At 48.5% G+C, this 23,876-nt stretch overlaps 1 protein-coding gene across 3 annotated transcripts; it reads left to right on the top strand.

Moving 5' to 3' along the window:
- The first annotated feature begins 18,418 nt into the window (after positions 1–18,418).
- Positions 18,419–22,931, top strand: c19h5orf22 (chromosome 19 C5orf22 homolog). Of its 3 annotated transcripts, none has more exons than XM_076981857.1 (9): positions 18,421–18,595; positions 18,875–19,020; positions 19,809–19,958; positions 20,212–20,665; positions 20,904–20,966; positions 21,110–21,231; positions 21,340–21,406; positions 21,532–21,671; positions 22,213–22,931. In XM_076981857.1, the coding sequence occupies exons 1-9, from the start codon at positions 18,527–18,529 to the stop codon at positions 22,355–22,357; spliced, it is 1,356 nt and encodes a 451-aa protein (XP_076837972.1). In that variant the 5' UTR covers positions 18,421–18,526; the 3' UTR covers positions 22,358–22,931. The 3 variants fall into 3 exon arrangements, with proteins under 3 accessions (XP_076837974.1, XP_076837972.1, XP_076837973.1); XM_076981858.1 differs by having other exon boundaries at positions 18,423–18,595; positions 20,242–20,665; XM_076981859.1 differs by lacking the exon at positions 21,340–21,406 and having other exon boundaries at positions 18,419–18,595; positions 22,213–22,350.
- Positions 22,932–23,876: the final 945 nt, after the last annotated feature.

Raw genomic sequence — 23,876 nt, 5'->3', positions numbered from 1 at the left:
AAATCATGGCCCTGTTATTGTGCCCTCTCTGCCTGCCGCAAAATGAGTCTGGAATTGCATCCAGCACCTCAGTTATCGAGGGGGATGAAAAGATGAAAATATACATATGATTGAACCAGGCTTCGCACAGTGCAAGGGCAGGTAAATATTTGTGTTTTAGGCGTGCGCAGCATACAGATTTTACATCCAATATTACTGTGCTTTTGTCAGTGATGTAAAAATGACGCTAACTTGTAAAAACGTGGTTCTATGAAACAGTGCAGTTGTTGCAGTGGATTGGGAATCTAGGCGATGTCTATGTACTACTTTGCTTTAAACCTTGTGATATTTTGTACTAAATATTTATATTACATAACACAATGACTTAATATTCTTGAAACATGTTTGTCCAATATTACCGTTTTAAATGTGTTTTGGAGGTGTGCAACTTTAAAAGTGAACGCACTGCAGCAGTTCACGTGATGTATAAATGGATTACTTTCATTACAATAAATGTTCTCTTTTTACAGAATGTCTCTGATAAACAAATGAATTTTTGCTAATCCACGTACTCACTCAGTATGCTGTTGAGAAGTTAAAGCATCAGCACTAAATTGAGGTCACCGCTTTCCGCGAGCCGCCCCACCAAACCAATCAGGTCGTGCGGGCCGCAGTGGTGCGTTTCCAGGGTCCACAGCGCGGTTCAGACATTAAGCTGAGTTGTACCATTGAAAACAGCTTCGGTTCGTAAGGACTCAGTGTCAACCAACTATCACTCCTCGATATGACTGAAACATGATTCTCCATGGGTTATGATTTCCATGGTCATGACTGGAAGCTTCGCCTGGGCTGGTTGCCTGTCACAGAATGTCAGCTAATTAGGCCAATCTATAATTGAGATCTCGGTGCTTGCTACTGGATTTGAAGCACGGGGAAGGGGGATTCGGTTTTTAAATTGATCTGGGATCAGCCGTCGCGAGGCAGATGGTGACATTTCGCATGGCGTCCTCACCCCGATGAGGCGAGGACACAGCAAATATGTACAATGGCACCAGGCTCGCCTGACGACCGCCTGGCTTTCTGTACAAATGCATTAAGGGCTTAATTTGAGGGCATCCTGTCTGTGCCCCTGTTGAACGCTGTGTGATTGTGGTACAAAGCATCTCCCAACTCCAGTGGCCTTGATTCGAATCAGCAGCACAGGAACCGCTCCTGGCATTCAGACGTTCCTCGAGGAAATTCCTCTCCTGTAGACTCGCCGCCCTGCCTTTACGTACGAGTTAGCCAACACAGTGGTCAGTCTGCTGACAGATTGCTAAGAAATGACAAAATCTTGGAACAGGTTTTACATTCGAGGGCCGGGGATCGAGAGGCTAGAGGTTTCACAAAGACGGCAGGGCCTCCAGTCTAAGGAAGACATTTAGGAGAAGAACTCAGTCTCTCGCTGAAGGGTCCAGAGTCAATTACTAAGAACTTCATTATTAATATTATTGAATGTTTTAAAAACTAAGTATTGTATTATTATGTCAGTATGTATTATTAGTATTATTTATGCGTCACCTGGATGTTCCAGATATTCAGTAATAAATCTATTTTAAACATGGCCACCACCGAGTGGGAGACCTGAGCTCTCTTCAAAATAGCCCACCATATACTACTTGTGTAATGATTAGGTCCCCACACAGAATGTGGTGTGTAGCAACCAAAATGAATTTTATATGTGAAATCTTGTCGTGTAGTGCATACTACCACGGGACCAATATGTACTTTAGAGAGTAGCCTATATCGAATGCAGTATACAGTATGGTTTAGGCTAATTTTAACAAAACACTGGTCTATGGAGCATAAGCTGGTTCATTTGGGGGCTGCAAAGCAGTTTGATTCTTCATCTCAGGTAAGAAACAAAAATATGAATCACTTTCATAATGAGTGTTTGCTACTTTCTGGTCGTTAAAATGGCATTGCTCCATTTTTACGCTTCTAACACAGTTTGTCGTCTCTTGATGACTAATGTCTGGTATTCAGTCAATTAGCATGGCCCTCAATGTACCAGTGCTGCAGATCATAGCTGACATTTAACTTGAAACATTTCTGCTGAAAAATATTTCACAGCTGCACGTACAAATGGCGTCGAGCCTAGTGAAGCAGTTTGAGGCAAATTTGTCTGGTTGGTGCCGAGAAGCTGTACTGGCACCAGGTTCTTTGGGCTGTTCGCGACTCCTGACTCAGCCTACTGTATTGGACTCAGATGTGACCCAACGACTCACAGCTGGTTCTGGGTCAGCCACGGTGGTCACAGGAGTGCGGAAACCGCATAGAAAAAAAAGAGAAGTGTGTGATAAATCTCTGTGAGGCTAAACTGGCTGGAGGTTCGTCGTACTGTAGGGTCCAGTGATACAAGAGAGTACGACGCAGGACTGTGTGGTCTCCATCCTGCTATAGACATGGAGTTTAAGGTTCTCCTAACGCAAGAGCACCTGATTCCTCACAACAGGTCCAGGCCCTTATTAAACTGGATCAGATACAGAAAAAGGCCGAGATGGCGCCAAATTGCGACCTGATTCCCAAAAGATCTCCAACGTCACATATTTGAAAGTCTTTAAAGTGCAACCATCTAGCAGTAATGTTTTTGCTACAACGTTCGTGGCGTATATGGGCTTTGCGTCTCGCTTGGAACCAAGGCCAACGAGCAGCTCCTTACGTTAAGACGTTCATTACGGAGCGAACCGAACACACCACGTCGCTTTTCATTCGCTTCGTCTCTGTGTTTCTCCCAATCTTACACACCACGTCTCACATAAGCAGCAGCCATATATCTCCTCTAATGGTTTCGATTCTTTTCCGCCTGTCGCTCCCGGTAAGCGAACGTTTCGCGGTTATTGGAGACGCATTGGTACCGACGACGACCCGCTGAGATCCGCCAACACTGCCAGATTGACGCCGTTCTGCTGCGACCACGCAAACCTGGTACCATATTCAACATGTTCGACTCCAAAATGCACAACAGAGCAGTCCCAAAAGGTGTTTGATTCTGGTCCATGTTCACACGGCCCCTGGTGCCGTCTTGAACGTGCTTTAACGCTGCTCTCATTTGCGGTTATTTGTTGTAGTTCTGACTCATTTAACAAGCAAGAGATTATTTTGTGGCATAAAGGACGTTTGGCTCTGGCCCAAAACGGCTCCTGAGCGCCGTGTGTAGTCACACGTCAACATTTTAACTAACAAAGTTGTAGTGTGCGTGGCGCTCATTAAAACTTCTCAAAGCGATCATTAGGCCACGTCATGGTGAACGCCTTTGATGGATTACTCTAATTAATGTGGACTATTGTGCTTTTTCCTGCATTGTTGCTGATGTGAAACATTTATCTCTTAATTTTATGCACCTTTTGTACACCTCGCATTGCTTATTTCCAAATATTTATTTTCTCGTTTTTTTTTCTTTCTTCCTCCCTTATTTTCTTGGGATCATTTCTCTCCCTCTTTCTCTCTCTCTCTCACACACAGACACACACTCTCACACTTTTATTATGGCACAGAGGCGCTTTTATTTGCATCAAATTGCCACTTACAATGCGCATATTACCATGATCTTCGATGGTCAAGTCCCACACCAGGATTGAGAAGAATAATCTTTCCATCTTTCTCCAAATGGAATTTAGACTTGGGGATTCTCTGCTAGTCTTCTCTATTGTCACTGCTTCTCTTGTGAGGACTTTATTGCAGAAGCAACATAGCCAAATGGCTGAGCATGCCCAGTGGAGCTCGAGTGTGTGAAGAGAGAAACCCTCTGGGTGGAATTGACCTCAGAGGCGTCGGGTGGCAGTCTCCTGTCAGAGTCCTGCTCTAGTCTTTTGTTTACGGCCTGAGTGTTTGGTCACGGCAGGTCAGAAGAGGCGTGAATCGATGAGAGCTTGGGCTCCACAGAGCAGGCGGTTCGTGTGAGCTTTTATTTGAACTCGTGAACTTTTTTGGCCTGGTTAGGCAAACACCATTTTCTGTCGACGGACATAAAAGCTTTCTCCAAAACAACGAACATCGGAAGTGTTAACATCTTTCTCCAGTAGATTGTAGTCTCTGGACTCATACCCCAGATGAAAGGGTCAGCAAGACCATTTATTTTGGTCTTAAAAAGCCTGTCACCACAGGCCTTATCCTCATTCCATTCACCCGAACAGAGGCACCGATCGATTCTCCTCCCCAAACTCCTCTCTTCGTTCTATTGCTTACCACCCACCCCACAGCTCCGCGTCTGCACTGTCATCACACACAGTGGATTATCATTGGAAATGTGAAGTGGTGGGGAGATTCACCGAGACGCCTCTCTTCGGCGAGCGTACGACTTTTGGTTGGCTCGGGGTGAAAAGAAATGAAAGATCATCAGGTCCGACGCGTCTCACTCGCATCCGCACTTTTCATTTCGCCCGCCGTGTTCGCCCCACCCCCCCCCCCTTCTCCCCACCTCCAACAAACCCCCACCACCCCTCAGCTGCCCAAAATAATTCAGAATAATTCATGCACACCAGCCTAGCCTGTGAAATGCGATTTCCGGCTCCCGGACCGCACCACGAAACGACCCCGGAGAGGCTGCAGGCTTCGAGGTCACTCCGACACCGTCATAGCTGATGCCCATATCCATAATTCAATGGACAGAGAAAAAAGGATGAGCACAGATCACAGGCTACTTAGAAGACTGACGAGAGTGGCGCGAATCCCTCGTGTCCGCGAAGCCAAACCAGCATTCCGATGTGGGCATCTAAAAGCAAAGTCCATTAGCAATCCCTTTCAGAAATAGCCCCTTATTTCAGATATTTATGCACTTGGAAATATTTATTTTACCCCAACATCCTTCTCTGAAGTTGCCTTCCTTTTAAACATTCCCGGCATGTTATTCTCTGGTCCTCCTCAGCAAGATCTTGCCGAATTTACTTCTCCAGAGAAGAACAGGAGGGAAAATGTGCTTCTAGCTTCTATTAAACATCTTGTGCGCCTAACATGATTTTAGTTAAAACCAACACGCGTCCCGTATTGCTTCAAATGGGATCGTAGGGCTTCACATCAGAAGCTGAGCCTCACAAGTTCGCTGATCACTGATAGGGCCACTTGACCCCTACAAGCACTTCAGTGATTCGTGTGAAGAGACACTTCTAGCCAAGCCAGCAAAGTGTTAATAATCTAATCTGCTGCCTAGGGAGAGGGCAGTTGCCTCGCAGTTCGACTTTATCACTTTTTGTCTCCGTGAGTCGCTGGTGAGCTTCGAGAGTGGAAACGTGGCGGTGCAGACTCGTGGCAGGGCCACTCGCTTGCTGTCTGAAGCACGTGGCGTTCTCGGGGCACGAACACGTGCGCCACGCCTCAGGCCGCTATCATGGGTTCGCCTTCGCACGTTCACCCACGTCCGCTAGCGCCAAATTAGATTGAACTGTTTGTCGCTGTGGCCCGGAAGCTTCCGGAACAACAGTGTTGCCTCAGCGCCTGTAAGATTGAGTCTGAGCGTTGAGAGGCGACACTGGTTGATGGAGGATCACTCTGGAGGAGATCTCCTGTGGGCATCGCCTGAGACAAAAACCAGCTCCAGGTGTATTTCCACACACACACACACACACACACACACGTATCTAGAGTAAAAAGCACCTTCAACACCCCACCGACAATGCAGCTCTGAAGCCCGCTGCTTGTCAGGAAACTTCAGCATGCAGAGTTTCCAGCCAGCGTAGCTGCAGTCCATGAAGAGAAGCCCCATAGTCTCAGGCCCATAGTCTCAGCCCACTGCTGTCGAAGCTTCCCGTCGGTTCTCGCCCGATGAATCGACCCGCTCCTGTCTGAGGTCAGTTGCCGCTGAAAGGACTTTGCGTCGCTGAAATAACATTGTCGTGGCCTCTTATTCCGTCCACCATCACGTCACTCCGAAACCAATCGGAGCTTCTGTCTCTGTCCTTGCAACGTCCGTTCCTTCGTTCATTGGCTTTTAAAATGGCACCGTTCCTCAGTTCTATATGCGATAAGGTATGCTGAAGATATGTGGTGAGGAATGCGGAAAATTAAACCTGCTTCTCTCAACCGGTAGACACTGTCCCACTTTCTCCATGACATCGTTTCACAATGAGGATCCACATTTGAATATCCAACTCTCCATAGAAAAAAATACCTCATTAGGCATGCTCCATGCCACATGAAGTGATAAAATGAATCATTTCACTAATACTCACAAACTCCCTTGATAAAACGCTGCCATTAAACATATCAGAAAAACACATTATTTGTGGAGGAGACATGCATGGTGGATGTAATTAGTCAAGGAAGCAGGAGAAACATTGGAGCGTGGGTGTGGGTTTCCCAGCGCTCGCTAAGGGAGGTGGCTTTGCGCTCCGCGTGGAGGCCTGTGAAGGGAGGAGATCTTAGCCGTGGTCTCCTGCAGCCTCACAGCCTGCAGGGCCGCTCGACTCTTGGTCTCGGCCACGTTGCGTGATCAGAGATTGGCGGGCGGCCATGTGCGAGCAGTGTTCGGAGCGCCAGCACGTCGCCACTGAACTCGGCATCACTCAGGATTATTTTGGGAGGGGGTGGTGGTGGTGGTGGTGGTGGTGGTGGGCGGAGGGGTTGGTTTAGTTTTCAAGGATTGGTTTGCCCTCTCCTGTAACCCCTACTGCGTGAGCCATTTTTAAATGTCAAAAGTCGCAGCCGACTTAACGAGCCCGTGCTACGCCGAACGCCGGAAGGTGAAAGGTAGATTTATTTACATCTTTTGTACGACTGCTGTATTCATTTGGGGGGAAAGAGGGCACAGGGTAAAAGATTGCTTATTAGACTCCAGATATTCTCCCCAAGAAAAGCGGACGGAGAAGGTGGGGAGGGACGGGTCACAAGGAGAGGAGAAACAGAGAGACTTCTCCTCTGGCCCCGAAGGAGCACTTAAAACATCTCCTATAGAAGATGAAATAAATGAGAGGCTCCATCTCTCATCTTCACAAAAAGCCCATGAAAATGCCACGGCGGTCGGACGGGGCTGGAGAGAGACGCCCGGGGTTGGTGAGAAGCGGCAGGGGGTGTGGGGGTGTGTGTGGGGGGGGTACTCAAAGAGAGCAAAGAGGAACACCTATCAATCTGTCCTGATGTCCTGTCCCGCCGGCCAGCGTTATATCACACCAGAGAGCATTTCTCATCCCCCCCGCCACCCCCAAACCTGTTCTCTTGCTTCCGAACCTGAGGTCTGCTCAATCTCCCCTCTCCCCTGCCCAGAAGGGACGCTGTCATCTCCCATCGCCTCTGTCGTTAACAAGGAGGGAACACATCAAAGTGGGCTTGAAACCTCAGGACGGGCGAGATCAAAGTTGTGCTCTAATCTCATTGGGAAGGAGACACATTGATGGAGATTTGACGGAGGGCGGTCCACTCCCAGCCGGGACTGCTGTCCCACGGGGAGCTCAGAGAGGGGGTGTGTGTGGGCATCAGAAACACAGGCAGTGTGCCAGCACCTCGTATGGCCACCATTGCCGTTAAACAACATTCTGAGCCAAGACTTCCACCCACATACACAAGCCTTGGCACTGGCCAATTACCTTTTCTGTAATCTGTCTTTTTGAATCCAAAAACCTATGAATTTTTTTTTAAAACACACTATTAGAAGAAAGCTTTCTCTCCTCCCAGACTTTTACCAGCTCAATTTGTGTAACTAAGAGTTCCCAAATGGGTCCAGTTGGTTATTTTATACGCCACAGATGCGAGTTGTAGATGTTTATCAACGGCAAAGCCGGCATTAGCGTGGTAATCCAGGAGCTGCCAGAGTTTAGCGCACCCTGCTGGCCGGCACAGTAGCGAGCACCTCGGCGCCAAAGTGCCACTCGCCACGCTGCAGCTTATCAGCCTCTTTCATTCAACCAATAAATGGGAGATTGTAAATCTGTTCCAGCGGGTGCACAGCCTGTGGCCTACAGACAACATGAGTGTATGAATAAATCACTTTTCCTCCTCAGCCGTTTGGAGTCTTGCCTGTTTGTTTGGTTGTTTGTTTTGTTGTTTGTTTGTTGTTTTAAAACTTCATGTTTTGTATCTTAATGAACCAAAGTTCTTGGTCATACGGGGTGTGAGCAAAAAAAGCATTTGGGTTCATGGTGTGTTTGTAGCAAAGTTTCCACTGAAAACTTTTGACGGAGGATATCTTACAATCTTTTGTATATTTTACAAAACCTAAGTGGCTAGGCAAGCCATTCTCTTTTAACACCTAAACAGGCAAGCAATAGTTTTCCCAAATTTTCCCATAAAACGTGAACATCCTGTCCAAATTGCTTCGCGGTGGGCGGCCTGACGTGCGTGGTCAGGGACGGGGGCGGCGAGCGGAGTGCTGTGGCGTGCGTGTCGGTGGATCGGCGGACCAGAGCGGTCAGGGGCGTCACAGAGGCGCGGTGTGGCCCGGCGAGCGCTCCGATCTTGATTCACATTGTGCAGTGGTGGCCCGATGCCTCCTGTACCCCGAGGCATCCCAGCATGCTTTTAGCATGAATGGCTGCATCAATCAAAATGTGAAGAAGAAAAAAACATCAAACATGTGATGCCCCCTCACACGTACCCAGACACACACACACACACCCACGCTCCACCACACAGATACAAAGGTCGCGCAGGATGGTAAACAAATTGTAGAATTTTTCAAGTTATTGACACAGAACAGGTGGAATGCAGGCCCTATCTTGTGTTTAATGTGAGCGCTGTTTTCAATCATAGACCGGAACCTTATCACCGTAGGGGTGAGAGACACAGACGAACATGGGTGGTCACGAAAATGTGCCAGCGAAAACGTCTAAACATACCCAAACACACACTCGCACGCAAACACCCACACACACAATCTCCATGCCTCCGTTTGTCAGACGCACACTCATATGTACACACAAGCCCAGACACATGCACGTTCGTATCTGAGTCAAGCATTGCTGCTACCCTTCATCACTGTCACAGTCCGTCCAGCCCACCCCACCCCCCCCCCGCGAGCGTCATCCATCACGGCACACGGACACCCCCCCCCATCCCAGCCCTCCCTGAGGGACCAAACCTGCACTTCTCTCCTCCTCCGTCTTCACCTCCCCACCCCGCCCCTCCCCAACAACCCGTGTGGCACCGTTCTTACGGCCCCAGCCAAGCAAGCTCCGATAACTCCAGAGCCCCAATCGGATTACCGCGGCGGTACTGGGCACTCTCCGCACGCTCCCGGTGGTCTCGGCGACGGCGGTTCAACACAGAGGCCGTGTGAGATCACATCTTGCCCAGAGAGAAGCAGCCTGAGCGGATGAGCCGTAGAAGGACGGGGGCTCGGCTGGCAGATCCGGTCCGCTGGCAGATACAGAACCATCCCTTAACCTCTCACGTTCCGGCGTGAAGAGCGTCTCTGATAGAGTTCTGCAGAGGAGACGTGGCCACTCTCTCAGTCCCCTCGCTGCTCACAAACGTCAGATGGCACATGCCCTCAGTACGATTACCTAGCGCACTGCAAATAACACTAACACCATTGGACATCATTAATCACTCAGCGTAGGTCTGCTAAAGAAACATAGACTGGACAGGCATACAGTAAATAATATTAGGATTCTTTTTCCTTCCTTGAAGCACATTACTCTTTGAACTTTTCTCCACCTAACCATTAGACAAACGGCAAGAGCACTTCTTCAAATTAGCACTCTCAATAATTTCGGCTATTTGGGTCAGTGGTTCAGTAATGGCTCAGAAGCACAGAAAGCGTTCAGAAATTAATGGTTTCAAAAGGGTCAATGGATGGAAAAAGATTTCACTTATGCTTTTTTGGAAACGGGACACCAACATCGAAAGGCCCGGTCCTGCAGTGCACACGGGCCGCTAATTACGGACGTGGGGGAAATCGCTAGCCGTGCTTCTCTTTGTAGCGCTCGGCCGAAAAGGCTCGCGCCATTAGGCCATGCTAATGCGCCGGTCGAATGCTCGCGAGCGTCTCACACGCGCGAACACGTCTCTGCCGGCCTTCGCTTCCATTCTTCGCCCTTCTCCCCTACTGGGCGCTAGCGCTTTGGCGAGACAAAAGCCATGCGTGCGGGCGCTAGCAGGTTTCAAAGGGCTCCCCCTGCCCACTTAACGCACCCGCCTCCTTGGCACTAATCAGCATTCGGACGCAAGGCCGGCGTCCGCTGGCATGCAGCTCGTGTGAAAGGCTCGCCCGGATGCCCGTTTTGCGGTCTTTAGAAGTGGCACGTTCGCCCACCGTTTTCTCTGAATCCTCAGAATGAGACGTGGCCACTTTTTCCGTTCAAGGGGAAAAGAGGTCCACCGTTTTCTACAGCAGATGGGCAAAGGAAGTCCGGGAACGAGCGGTCCACTTGGAAGTAGAAATTATTGTAATATTATTCAGCATCGGGGAGATAATCCTTTCTGTGGTCTCTGTAATAGCGGGGTGCTTAGAATGGCACACAGCACCATCTGCTCCCCAGTAGGTGCTGTCTGTGTTGGGCCATAATCCACACAGCCACGGCGTGTGGAAATTAGGGAGATGAAGTGGTCAACGAGTGGGTTCTTCCCTCTCTCCCTGTTGGAGAACGACAGCTCATCAGGGCGAGACCCCAAGAACAGAGAAACTTGATCAGCTGGAGGTCGCAAGGTAGGAAGCGAGAGCTTGTGAGACCCCGCCCCCTCCCCCCGGTTTATGCCATGGCAAACGAATAAAAAGAGGTTTCGTTCATTTACATGAATCTGAGGGCGGGGTTGGTGAGAAGGGGTTGGTGTCGCAGAGGTCGGAGCTGTCGTTCAAAGCTTTTCAAGCGAGCGATTACGCTACACCACTTTACCGGGCTTTTCCGTGGGTTCGTGTTGAATAGTAAATCTTTACTGTGATGTGGGAGAGTTGATGTACACTTTTGTGTAACCATGAAAACCTGTAGCTGAGCAGTAGAAGGTGGTGGTACGCCAGGGGTTCAGTTCCTTGGAAGCACACATAATGTCCACATGCTGTCACCGTCTCTCTGGGTAATGCCATCTGCTGCAAACATAAACATAATTGCTTTAGAAAACACGGATGTTGATTCCGAAGTTGTCAAATCGTAACGCTCTTTGTTCTGGGTCTAAACGTCTTTTGAAGAGTGTTTTGTTTTGGCTCCACCAGTAGGGAGGAGCTCTGACGCATTCAGTGGGCGGGATTTAAACGGGGAGGGAGCGGTTTGGGGGGTGGCGGTTTGGGGGGGTACGCGGCTGCTATGGGGCGGTGGGTGAAGTCAGCGGGGGGCTACAGGACGATAACCAACACCGCCCGCACTCCTGCGTGTTTCTGATGGATGCCTTCCTGCAGGGTAGTTGGGAAAAGGCTTATCTGGTCTGATAACACGCGGGGTCCTCTGGAGGCTCTGGGGTGAAAGGTCACATGGCCGAGGCCACAAACGAAGCCAGGATCTCTGGAGAGCACGCTCCATATCCATGACATCTAACTGTGAGTCATACACACACACACACACACACACACACACACACACACACACACGCGCACATGATACGAGGTGAATGCATCCGTTTGTGGATGAGCCTGAATAGCATTTCAACATCAGTCCGTGCCTTCTGGCTCCTTTCTACACCTCTGCCGTCCACCCCCAGCGCACACACACACACACACACACACACACACCACCCCCCTTGGTGTCAACAGAAGAGAACGTTTGCTTATCAAGCCCAAGAGGGGGGAGGAGATGGCGAGACAGGCTGACACTGTTTTTCCGCCCAAACTGTTTCAGCCGGGGAGGGACGGCAAACGTGCGTGACGGTGGGGGCAGGCGGGGGGGGCAGCGTCTTGGGGATGTCAGGTAGCTCTCACAAGACTCTTTCCAGCCCGCTCTGCTATAGGATGACACGGATGATTATTATTCACAGAGGCTCCGCGGGTGTGACAACGGTCCGCGCACCGCCACAAATCACCCACGCGTCCTCGTCCATCGGCACTTGGGCGGCGGGCCGGTTTCGGGCCATACGGCCAGCATTCGCTGGATATTCACGGGTGGCTTAACCCAACACTGACACTGCCTCATGGAAAAGACACTGACTCATTCAAGCAACAATGCCGTACTGCTACTGTGTCAACATGGTTAGTGGGTGTAGAAGCATAGTTGTATATATATATATATATATATATATATATATATATATATATATATATATATATGTGTGTGTGTATGTGTGTGTGTGTGTGTGAGTGTATGTGTGTGTGTGTGTGTATGTGTGTGTGTGTGTGTGTGTGTGTATGTGTGTGTGTGAGTGTGTATGTGTGTGTGTGTGTGTGTGTGTGGCCTGACAGAGTTGCACTCTGAGCACGATTTGCCCGTACAGAAAGAGAAAGGCCCTCTTTCCTCTGTTCTAGGTATTTACATTTTGTCATTTGGCTGGCACGCGCCCAAAATGACTTGCATTAACCAGCTGTCGGGACTGCAGCGCTGGATGAACGGAGCTAAGTGCCTCGCTCAAGGGCACAAAGGCGCGAGCCTTCGGCTGGGTTTAAACTTATTGACTCCTGAGTCATAGCCAAAGTTAATGCACTGGCTGCGGCACGGCCCGCTCCATTAGCGTGCTGCGGTGCTGCGGGGAAACACGGGCGGATTTTCACAAGCGCAGGTGAAGGACTCCGGCTGCCCGATCTGCGCCGATCTGCGCCGATCTGCCCCGATCTACCCCTGCCCCTGCAGCGAGAGTGGCTCGTGAGACACGTGTTCAGTGACAGAGTTTAAATATATGACGAACGCTGTCCTCTGCTGGTGGGAGAGCAAATTTCGGGTAATTCATTAACGGTCATTCAGTAACTTGAATACATTTCAGAGGTGATTATTACAATATCCGTAGATTTCTAAATAAATGTAGTTTATTTAGTTGTTGAAATGCACTGATGTAACAACAAAGTATCAAACCAGTGTATAATTAACTGCTGAGTACCAATGGTTTTATAAAGAAACTGTCTCTTCCTGATTGATGGACAAATGATTTCGCTTCTATGTGTCTTCTAGCTATGACTGCGCTCTCAAAACCTTCAAACTCATCATCTTAAACAACTGTTCGTACATAATTGATCTACTTGGAAAGACTGTATGACCTGATCAAGTCTAGTGTGAGAGAGATGGAGGGGGGACAGAGGAGAGAGTTGGACTTAATTTTCATTTTTGTTTCCCCAAAAAACTGCTCTGGAACATCTAGCCTCTCTGTGGCCATGGCCGACATGTTCATACTGTCAGATGCCCCCTGAAGACTCCATAACCCTGCCTCTTCCTCATTCCTCCCTCTTCCTCATTTCCACATCAAACTTGCTCACAGCTTCTCAGAAACAAAGCAACCTCTTACTCTCAGCCCAGATGAACATTTCTAGATTAAACATTTAGACTACAGCCCCAGTTGCCAGACAAGCAAAGGATTTCTGTGATTAGTTTTTGAATTCACTACAAACAATGGTGTTTATCCAGTGGTGTTAACTGAGTGATGTTTACTTGGTAGTGTTTACTGAGTGAAGTTTACGTTAGTGGTCTTTAGCGGGTGGTGTTTACTGGGTGAGTTTACATTAGTGGTGTTTAGCAGGTGGTGTTTACTGGGTGAGGTTTACATTAGTGGTGTTTAGCGGGTGGTGTTTACTGAGTGAGGTTTACATTAGTGGTGTTTAGCAGGTGGTGTTTACTGAGTGAGGTTTACATTAGTGGTGTTTAGCAGGTGGTGTTTACTGAGTGAGGTTTACATTAGTGGTGTTTAGCGGGTGGTGTTTACTGGGTGAGGTTTACATTAGTGGTCATTAGCGGGCGGTGTTCACTGGGTGAGGTTTACATTAGTGGTGTTTAGCGGGTGGTGTTTACTGGGTGAGGTTTACATTAGTGGTGTTTAGCGGGTGGTGTTTACTGAGCTGTGTTTTCTGGGTGACGTTTACATTAGTGGTGTTTAGCGGGTGGTGTTTTCTGGGTGAGGTTTACATTAGTGGTGTTTAGCGGGTGGTGTTTTCTAGGTGAGGTTTACATTAGTGGTGTTTAGCGGGTGGTGTTTTCTGGGTGAGGTTTACATTAGTGGTGTTTAGCGGGTGGTGTTTTCTAGGTGAGGTTTACATTAGTGGTGTTTAGCGGGTGGTGTTTTCTGGGTATGGTCTTGATATTGATCACTTTCTGAGTTCAGAGGATTAGAAAATTGCCTGACAGCTGATGTTCCTGACAGGATTTTTGAAGTCTCCTTTATATGTTGGGTAGTTTTTCCAAATTTTTCAACAGCAACAACCAATTTTACGCATGGAACTCATAGCTGGTGACCCAGAACCACAATATCATATAAGAGCCTTGGCGGATTCCCACCGTAATCTACTTCAGCTCTAATCTATCTAATCTATTTTTCCCTCTTACATGGAAATGAGATACAGTGCGTTGAAACTCTTATCAGTTCATCAGAACAGCTTGTCTGTGTCAAGTGTTTTGTTTGATCAAGCACCACACACGTCCTGCGAAGTGATGCTTTGCTTTTCGGTCCACATGTGCCACTCTCTGAATTGAATCTACACCATTCCACTGAGTTTCAGTTGATATAGTGATGCAGTTGAACGAGTGGAAATGAACTAGACAAGCCCCTTTGCCCTATATTTGTTATTCAAACATCATCCATCAGCATGAAAGAAAACAGCATCTTAGACTATAATACATTTATGTGATATTCATAATCATAAGACCAACATAAATCAAAACGACATATCATGCAATTGATTTTTTTTTCTCTTCTGCACCTGTTTCCACTATATTACATGTGGTCATTATTATCACGGCGACACTGTCATGCTGTTTTAAAAAATCTTACCTCAAACCAAGCTGTTATACAGATTTTACTGGCAAAACAGATTATGTTAGTGAAAACCTCAACAGGCTGTGGAATATGGAAGCTTTAAATCTCTGCGCTTCATGAATACCACATCCACTTTCACACCAGGACTAGACTCCATCACATGATAAAGTTGTACAGCTGAATTATTTAGGGAGTGTGGGATGGCTCTGCCCCAGATTAAGTGCAAAGTTAAGCATGCACAAGTGGAAACTAGGGGGGGGGGGGGTCTTAGCAAAAAGGTTTCAGCATTTTCAAGCCCAGACTGACAGTAATATAGTCAAACCTGTTTCTTCAGACCTCATGAAATTCGATGAATGTAGGGAAACATGCACACACACACACACACACATTTCAAACTTGCTAGCATTTCAAACTAGGGTCTGAAGATCACCAGCTAATCTCACCAGCACCTCTGCCCTTTTAACACTAGCATGTTTTCCCCCAAAACGTGTCGTTGTGGTAAAACGTGACAAAGTGGCGTGACCGCGTGCACGGCTGTCGCCACGGAACGGGAGACCGGGAGAAAACGACGATTACGCCGCGAGGCGCCGCTCAGGAGAATGCTCGTGCTGACTGGTGAGAGAGGGCGGGGATTTGAATGCTGGCCCACTTCCCAGACCCCCCCACAACCACCCCCGCCCCCGCCCCCCTGTAGTGCGACGCTGGCATGCTAGCTGAGCTCTGGAGCCTCCGTCTACCGCAGTCTCTCTCCAGACAGGGCCCGCCGCCCACTCACCTGCACTGGACCTCGCTCTTTGAAGCTCCAGCCAATCAGGCGGCCCCGGGGGAGAGGTGGGGGGGGAGGGGGTGTTGGCGTGGCAGCGACGGCGGTCGGATATGACAGGGGCACCCAGGCATTGTGGGATATGTTTTAGAGCAGTGGGGTGGGGGGTGTTAGAAAGAGAGGGAGATATATGAAGAGAAATAGAGAAAAAGAAATTGGGAGAGGGAGAGAGAGAAAGACAGAGAGAGAGAGGGAGGGAGGGATATGCCACTGAGCTTTCTCCCTTCAACACCCCACTCCCGTTCCAAAAATAGGCCAGACCTGCAAAGATTCCAGGAGCTCTTTGACATTGATAAATTCTTGCTTCTCTCTAAGAGGGCACGACTTCCTTCTCCGGCGTGCGGACCGGGCTCGCGAGCGAACCACCGCGTTCTGAAACGAAATGATAACGGGGCTCGCTAAATAGAAGGATATTTCAGAGATGTTTAGTGGCGCGCATATTGCAAGGAGTTGCGATTCTGAGCAAGGCACAGAGAGGGCGTGAGGGCAGAGGAACCTGTGGGAGAACACAAGCTTGCAACACGTATAGCAAATTGAAGCCTCTGGCACAAAACGAGGGAGGAGAGGATGAGGATGACAGTGCGGCACCGCAAGGACCGGCTCTCGTTTTACACGCGGAGAGGGGGGTGCAGAGCAAGAAGACGACGTGGAAATCCATCAGCCGCCCAGACACAGAGTCAGAGCTAATAACTGGCGTCGAGGATCGCACGCGCATTGTAGAGGGACTCACCGCGCCGGCCCACTTCCTGGCCGGAGAGGACCACAGTCTCACCCCCCCCCCCCCCCCCCCCCCCCCATCCCCGAACGAGACGCGTGAGCTGACTGGCGGGACAAAAGTTCTCCCCGGTTCTGCTCTCTCCTGCCTCGTCCGCCGCACACTTCCAGGCGCTGGTTTGAAAGAAGGAATAATCCCAAGGAATAATTCAACAAACGCCGGCTTGGCTGGCAACCTCCCCCCCCCCCCTCCTCCGCCCATGCTGCCAGCACTTGTGCTAACAAACCCGCGGCTGCCGAGGCGAGCCGGGAGCTGCTGGCTACACTGACTCCCCAGAGAATGAGGGAGACGAGGGAGAGGAGGAGGAAGATGATCCGAGGGTAGAGTGAGGTTCGGATTCCAGCGTTAGATCGGGTCAAAGATGGACGTGGCATTAATCATAGACAAGCCGCGGCTCGTCCGAGCGCACGCTGCGAGCACACACACGCGCTCGCCATGCACACACACGCTCACCATACACACACACGCTCGCCATGCACACACACTCTCACCATACACACACACTCTCACCATACACACACACTCTCACCATACACACACACTCTATGAATGACTGTACCGCTCTCTGGACACCCAATTAGACTCCGAGACTACTGAGGATGTGCTGACAGTTCACTTAAAAGTCACCACAAGGTTGATCTACATTGGCCACCGTAATTCTGTTAAAGACATCGCAGTTCCCTGAACGCACCACCAGCACGATACGGTCGGATCTCTGTTGCTGAGCGTATTTAAAGTGATTGCTGAAGCAACACAGGTGAAGAGCCACTTCTTAGTAACATAAGCCTCCAGGGAAGGAGGTCGGTACCGGGTGATGACAGTCTAGCTGCCGGTGAAACAAAGCAGGACCCTAACAAGCTAACCGACACTGAAAATTAATCTGCTTTGGGAACGCAGCATGAAGGCTGTAAGACGCTCATGTTTAAGCACAATCGACCTGTCTTTACGACAAGCTGGGAGTGATAGGCCAGCGATCCAGGCGGCAGAAATCTCTCTGAATAAAACATGATGACACAAATGCATCTTTAATGTCCCGGTTCTTCCAACACTTCTGACGTGTTGCTAGAGGGAGCAGCCACCTGGAATGAACGCTCTCATACATCTATGCCATTTGGCGCGTTTCATCACCGCTCCTCCACGCTAGATTTGTGGGTTTTGTCCATCCACATTATGGCATTTCTGCATTTACTTATGCAGCGCATCACATGAAATATTCCTTGTCGTGCCACGCTAGTTCTCTTCTCCGCAGTTCAGAACCTCCCGGTTGGGACTCCGGCGAGCTTGTGTACACTGACCAGAGGTCTGTGAAGTGAAAAAAGAGAACCTCTCGTGCAAGCACTCGTACTTGGAGAGCTGCACAATTATTTCATGTTTCATGTTGTTACTCAAGCATGCATACTACTTCTCCAGAAAAGCCTCCCTGACACCGCTGCACTTTCATTAAGTGCAGTCTTTCACCGCCGGGCCAGAGAAAAGCCCTAAGGCCTGAAGACTCACCTGGCATTTTCCATATTTCGATCCCATTTCCCTTGCTTTAAATAAACCAGCTTCGGCTTGTGAAAGGCTCCAGCCTACACGTAGTGTTTCACAACAGCACTTCCGCAAATGCAAACACATTAGCCATTAAAAGTCTGTGGAATTCTCCTTCATTGAACATGCTGGGTTAGATGTTTTAGAGGGGGGGGCACTTTCTCAAACATAATAGTTTCATTAAAGGCAAAGAGCCAAAACGAATAGGAACTGTAAACATACAGTACATTTATTTCAACCCATCTGAACATAATAAATAACATAAAGGAAATTGCAAAATGCACACAATATTAAACTTAAGAAAAAATGTTCAGGCTGATCTTTTTAGATAGAGATTTTGAGATGTAGTGTTTCTTAATATGGTGGCAAATCTAAATTATTATCACAGGGTAAAAAAAGAGGATGAGGAGACTTTGTAAATGAAACCGAACCTCTAACTTGCGCAGGCAATTAAAATGCGCAGGGAAAAAATACACAGTCCTAATCGTTGGAAGGTGTTCTTACCCGGATCTAAAACAACGGCGCAAGGTGTTTCATCGATATCGGTCCGACCTTACCTGTTAGCCGCTAGCTAGCTAGCATATCATAACGATGTCTCTTTGGCCTTTTTCACTCATATCCTGATAACCGGCGAAATGACAACGCTGCCAGTGAAACGCACTTACGATAAACTGCCCGTGTGGGTTGTGGAAGACCATCACGACGTGAGAAATTAAACTATTTATCGTTTAACGAGATAAATAGCCTAGCTAGGCTAGCTAATGAGCTAAATAACCTTGTCAACAAAATGTCTAGTGGGCTCACAGGTCTCTGTAATGATCTCATATACTGCTGCAAACCACAACTGTTAATATTGACAGAAAACACTAAACCTAAACGCCTATCACTATTTTTGAAATAGTTTTGTAGCTAACCAGCTAATTAAAATGTCTTAATAAATATAGGAAACATAAGTTATTTGGTTTATTCGTTGTTTTGTACAGGTTGTGCCCCACATATATCGCGCCATTGCTTCTCGCCATATGCCAATGAGAGATATTAAAATGGTTCATCTGGACTCCCACCCTGATCTCCTGATTCCTGTGAATATGCCCGCCAACACGGTGTTTGACAAAGACACCCTGTACAGGTGAGATGGATATTACCCAGATACAGTACAGCACCACCTATTATAACACTCTCTCTCTCTCTCCCTCTCTCTCCCTCTCTTTCTCTGTGCCCTCTCTCTCTCTCTCTCTCTCTCTCTCTCTCTCTGTGTGCCCTCTCTCTCTCTCTCTCTGTGTGTGTCCCCCCCTCTCTCTCTCTGTGTCCCCCCCTCTCTCTCTCTGTCCCCCCCCTCTCTCTCTCTCTCTCTCTCTCTCTCTCTCTCTCTCTCTCTCTCTCTCTCTCTCGCTTTCTCTGTCCCCCAACCCCCCCCCCTCTCTCTTTTTCTCCTGAACCTTTGCGAGTGTGAGTGAGACGGAGACAGACACGTATGGGAATGTTTCCTGAGAGGACATTCTCTGTCATATATTATGAAGTGAGGAGCTTGTCACCACCTGTCACAGGAGTTCTTCAACACACGGCATCAGAATGTACAAAGCCATGTCAGATGTCCAGCTGCAGACTTTATTCTCTGCAATAAAGCTCCGTGGCACATAGTATAACTTCCCAGTTACTGAAATATTTCAGATTTCCACAGTAAGAAAAAGCTCAGACAGCACTTTTGACGTCCCTGTGTACAGTGGCTTCGTGTGCCTGCTCCGGTTCGTATGTCAAGCAGGAAGGTTTTTGCTCAGGGTTTGACCCGGAACAATAGCTCAGTCAAATGCCCACTGTTGACTCCTTTGACAACCATGGAACTTCTCTCTCTCTCTCTCTCTCTCTCTCTCTCTCTCTCTCTCTCTCTCTCTCTCTCTCTCTCTCTCTCTCTACTAGTGAGCTGAGCATCGAGAACTGGATCATGCCGATGGTTTATGCGGGACATGTGTCCCACGTCTCCTGGCTCCACCCCTACTGGGCTCAGCAGATCAAAGGGGGGGAGCATAATATGTTTGTCGGGAGAGACGCGTCAACAACCACCATCAGGTGAGGAGCGGTCACTCTTTGTGTCGTTTTTAAACGTTTAAGAAGTGCTGGTCAGATGGTGGAAAGTCGCTTTAGAAGAATCTAGAAAGATTCGTGTTCATTAATGTTATTTCTTGTATGATACATGATTTCCATATTCTCTAAATATCTGGCGGTGGTTAAAATCCCTGTAGAGCCACAGAACTAATCTATATTCCGCCTCTGTGATGCTTGTTTCTAATAGCGTTGGATTTCTGCTTTGGGTCCATTACAGCTTCTGCCCTATGACTAAATCCCATTCCAGGGTTACAAGCACTGACGATTACTTCCTCAGTGACGCCTTGTATGTTCCTTTGGCTCAGCTAGAAGAACCCAAGCCACTGCGCCTAAACGTCCTCCAGGTGACCCCAGTGGACACCTCCTCAAACACTGAAAGCAACGGCCGCGCTGCTAAAAAGCCCAAAACGTCCACCAGCACAGAGACGGACAAAGAGGACTGTCAACCGAGCTGCAGTGAGTCTTGCACTAGCACACCTCAGCCACCAGGTGGCAGCAGTACGCCAAGGAGCAGCCACAGCACCCCGGACCAGAACTGTACAGCGGATGACTCAACAGCGCCTGTTGTAAACACTCTCCTCGGTGTCATTGGACAGGCCGATCAATACATCCTCGACATTGACCTGGACTTTTTCTCCTGTAAGAATCCATTTAAGGAGATATATACACAGGTACTGAACAGGCAACTCACTTTCCGGAAATTGAATTGTCTTCAATCGCATATCATCATTAGTGTAAAACCTCTGTATAAACAAATGGCTAAAAGTGATTACTTCTTTATTTCCTGAAGATTATGCTGAGATAGTATTATTTTCGATAGAGTGTCTTACTGAATACTCTTTTATGTCTGCTACAGTGCAGCCTAAGCTATGGTTTTTGAGTAATGTCATTGTTTTTTTTTCTTCACAGGAAGAGTACTCAATTCTACAGGAAATGTACAGCTTCAGCAGGCCACACGAGGGTGCGAAGGAGGTGATGAGACTCTTTAATCAAATTAATGCTTGATCAGGACTTATAGGACAGAGTTCATCAGGATTATAGGACAGGATTTATGTTTGTGTGTGTGTGTGTGCGCGTCCATCAATGTCTCACCGTCTTGTGGTGTCCACTCTAAGGAGGAGCTGGTGGAGTGTGTGGACAGACGCACACGGCAGCTAGAGGACCTCGAGGGCGTGTTCGCCGACCTGCTGGAGGACGACGGCCAGCGCACCCTGGAGCGTTGGCAATCCACGCCCGGGTACGCTTCCTTACTACCCACAAGGCCCCACACCGCTAGCCATGCAGTTTGACTGGCTACTGCTATCCTGAGGAACTGGGCAGTAACATCCACCCACTATTGTCGCAGGATGGAGTCGCTGACGAAACTCGTACACAGCCTGAAGAGTCGAACCGAATCGCCCGATTACGAAATGGTGGCTGACCAGCACGTTACTCAACATCACTGATCTCTCACGAGTAAGGGCGTGTCCTCGCTGGCGCTACAGGCGTGTGTGTGTGTGTGTGTGTGTGTGTGTGTGTTTGCGGTCCCCTCACACAGGTGCACCAGGCAGGCCTCACCTGCGACTACGCTGAGCTCCCGCACCACGTCAGCAGTGAAGCTGAGATCCAGCAGCTGCTCCAGGCTGTACGCCGGGTCCTCCAGGCTCTGCCCAAACCCACCATAGTCACCATGGCCAGGTACGGTCCAAACGCCCCGCGCGGGGTGGGAGAGGATTTAAGGAGGCGTGCTCTGGGATTCTGCAGAGAAGCTGCTACCGCTCTCTGTCCTGGAAGATCCGAGTTTATCTCCAGCTCACGCAAGTCTCCCTCCGCTCAAGAGTTTCAGGCTGATCTAAATTTAAACACACTCCGAGTCCTGACGTTCAGGTTCCTATAGAGGAATTGATTTAACTGGATGTGGTAGTTTTTTTTCTTTTTCGTTTTTTTTTGGGGGGGGGGGGTTCAAGCAGACCTGCTCTGACAGCCATGTTGCCTGAGGCTTGATGTGTTTCCAAAGCGATGAGATTCCAAAGGTCATTTGTAGGTTAACAACATCTGCTTCTTAGTGAGTTCATATGGACCCTAAGAGAGTGATCTCACCTCTCCACTGTTTCTCCTCAAACCAGACAGCAGTGGGAACAGAAGTGTGATACACCGCCAGCCTCAGATGCCATTAGTGCCGTCTGTACCGTGGTCAAAGAAATCCTCACGAAAGGGTTTATTCTTTTCTTCTTCACAGGTCCAGTTTGGATGAATACTGCCCTGCTGAACAAGTGAACTCCATTCAGAACAGCGTGCTGAACATTCTGGAAACCCTGTTCGGCTCTTTAGATGTTCACAAGGAGTACGAATCACCTGAAGAAAGCACACCACAGTCCTCTTGAACATGAGACCACATGTAATATACATGTGCCTTCTGTAGTGTTCTCTTCTGAAAATCTGAACAGTCAGTAGTTTTTTTCCTGAGCTCCTGCGGTCAGTACGCCTGCTGTTGAGCATGTTTTCAGATGATATGAGAACAATGGAATCACAAATGAGAATGCTGAAGGAAACAACATATGTTTACATTTCTCTCATGTATTTGCTTAATTGGCTTCTGCCGAAACAGGAAAAGCGTGTCAAATATTGTGGATTTATAGAATAAAATAAAACAATTAGTTCTGATAGGATTGTTTATTACTTTTACTTTTGCAGTATTTATGTGCTATTAAAGGGCCCCTTACAGGAGGACTGTTGCAGAAAGAGTAGTAGTGTCGAGTCTACATTTGAAAACAGCAAGGAAAGATTTGGTGATGAAAATTTTAGCTTCTGTCTTTCACTTGAACATCACTGTTTATCAACTTAACAAACCAGACAAAAGAAAGGTGGGATGATGGCGGGATGTGACGAATAAGACAATTCAACATAACCACCAGGGGGCGATTATGAGATCGAAATAAAGAGTGTGATGTATACTGATGTATGTTGCTCTCGATATGCACGTCTGCCAAGTGCTGGGAATGTAAAAACACTTAACTGGTTATGTTGAGGCGTTTACCTCAGTGAGGACTCAAACGTTCTCTTGCAGGACAAGGAACAAATGCGCGACACATCACAACAACTTAAACGGGCACTTCGTTACAGAAATGGTCCACTAACGTGAGGTAGAAGCACCTAGGGTTCGTTCAGGGGCCTTTTGAAGAGGTCTGAACAAAAAGGGCCCTTGAACGTTGGGAAACGCTGGAGGGTTGGGCGGTAATCTGCTGCGTCACCTGTTCGCAGGAAACGCTTGAGGCGTGTCTCCTCCGTCTTTTAAGGAGCGGTGGTTGTAGACGAGATGTCCTCGAAGATGTGTGATATTCGGTGCAGGTTGGCAGCGTGTTCAGGGAGGAGGGGGCAGGTCCGTTTTTGGTTTTGTGGGCACTACGGGAATCCGGCGGGGGGGATTGTGTGAGGATTCGGGAGAATGGAGGGTCCTGCACATGCGTTCTGAATCCGCTGCAAGAGACTTGAAGACCTGCCAAGAGAGAACTCTCCTGTCTTGAGATGACTAGAGACTGGCTAAGCGAGGAAAAAGAAATGGCAGAATTTTGTACAACAGAAACCTGCATATCTGGAACATGCCTGTAACAGGAGCAGTTCGACAATAGGTTGTCCTGTATTACACCAGGGTGTCTAGGGGTCTTCAGACTGCGAGATCAATGAATTCTTAAAGATTTCCAGATCAAGGCGTGGAAATAGGTGTGGTTCAGCTTCGGGTTATTGGCAGCCATCTTGGATGGCTGTCTGATACGATATTACAGTAGGAGAAACTGAGGATTTGACCTCTCCTAGCGTGTGGGTAGAGAGGAGGTTCAAGCAGGGACGTTCCTGGGTGCCCTGTGAATAGGGTTCTCTCTATATCACCTGATGTGAATGGCAGGG

The sequence above is a fragment of the Brachyhypopomus gauderio genome, chromosome 19 (assembly GCF_052324685.1).
Source record: "Brachyhypopomus gauderio isolate BG-103 chromosome 19, BGAUD_0.2, whole genome shotgun sequence".
In the NCBI taxonomy this organism is placed as follows: domain Eukaryota; kingdom Metazoa; phylum Chordata; class Actinopteri; order Gymnotiformes; family Hypopomidae; genus Brachyhypopomus; species Brachyhypopomus gauderio.
The sequence above is the reverse complement of the archived record's forward strand: the minus strand, read 5'-3'. Positions and strand labels throughout refer to the sequence as shown.

Bases quoted from the DNA above. Each gene is read 5' to 3' on its own strand.
- c19h5orf22 (XM_076981857.1), top strand. From the start codon at position 18,527: ATGACAACGCTGCCAGTGAAACGCACTTACGATAAACTGCCCGTGTGG. The intron at 18,596-18,874 runs GTGAGAAATTAA...TGTTTTGTACAG, and splicing joins TTGTGGAAGACCATCACGAC to GTTGTGCCCCACATATATCG. The intron at 19,021-19,808 runs GTGAGATGGATA...TCTCTCTACTAG, and splicing joins GACAAAGACACCCTGTACAG to TGAGCTGAGCATCGAGAACT.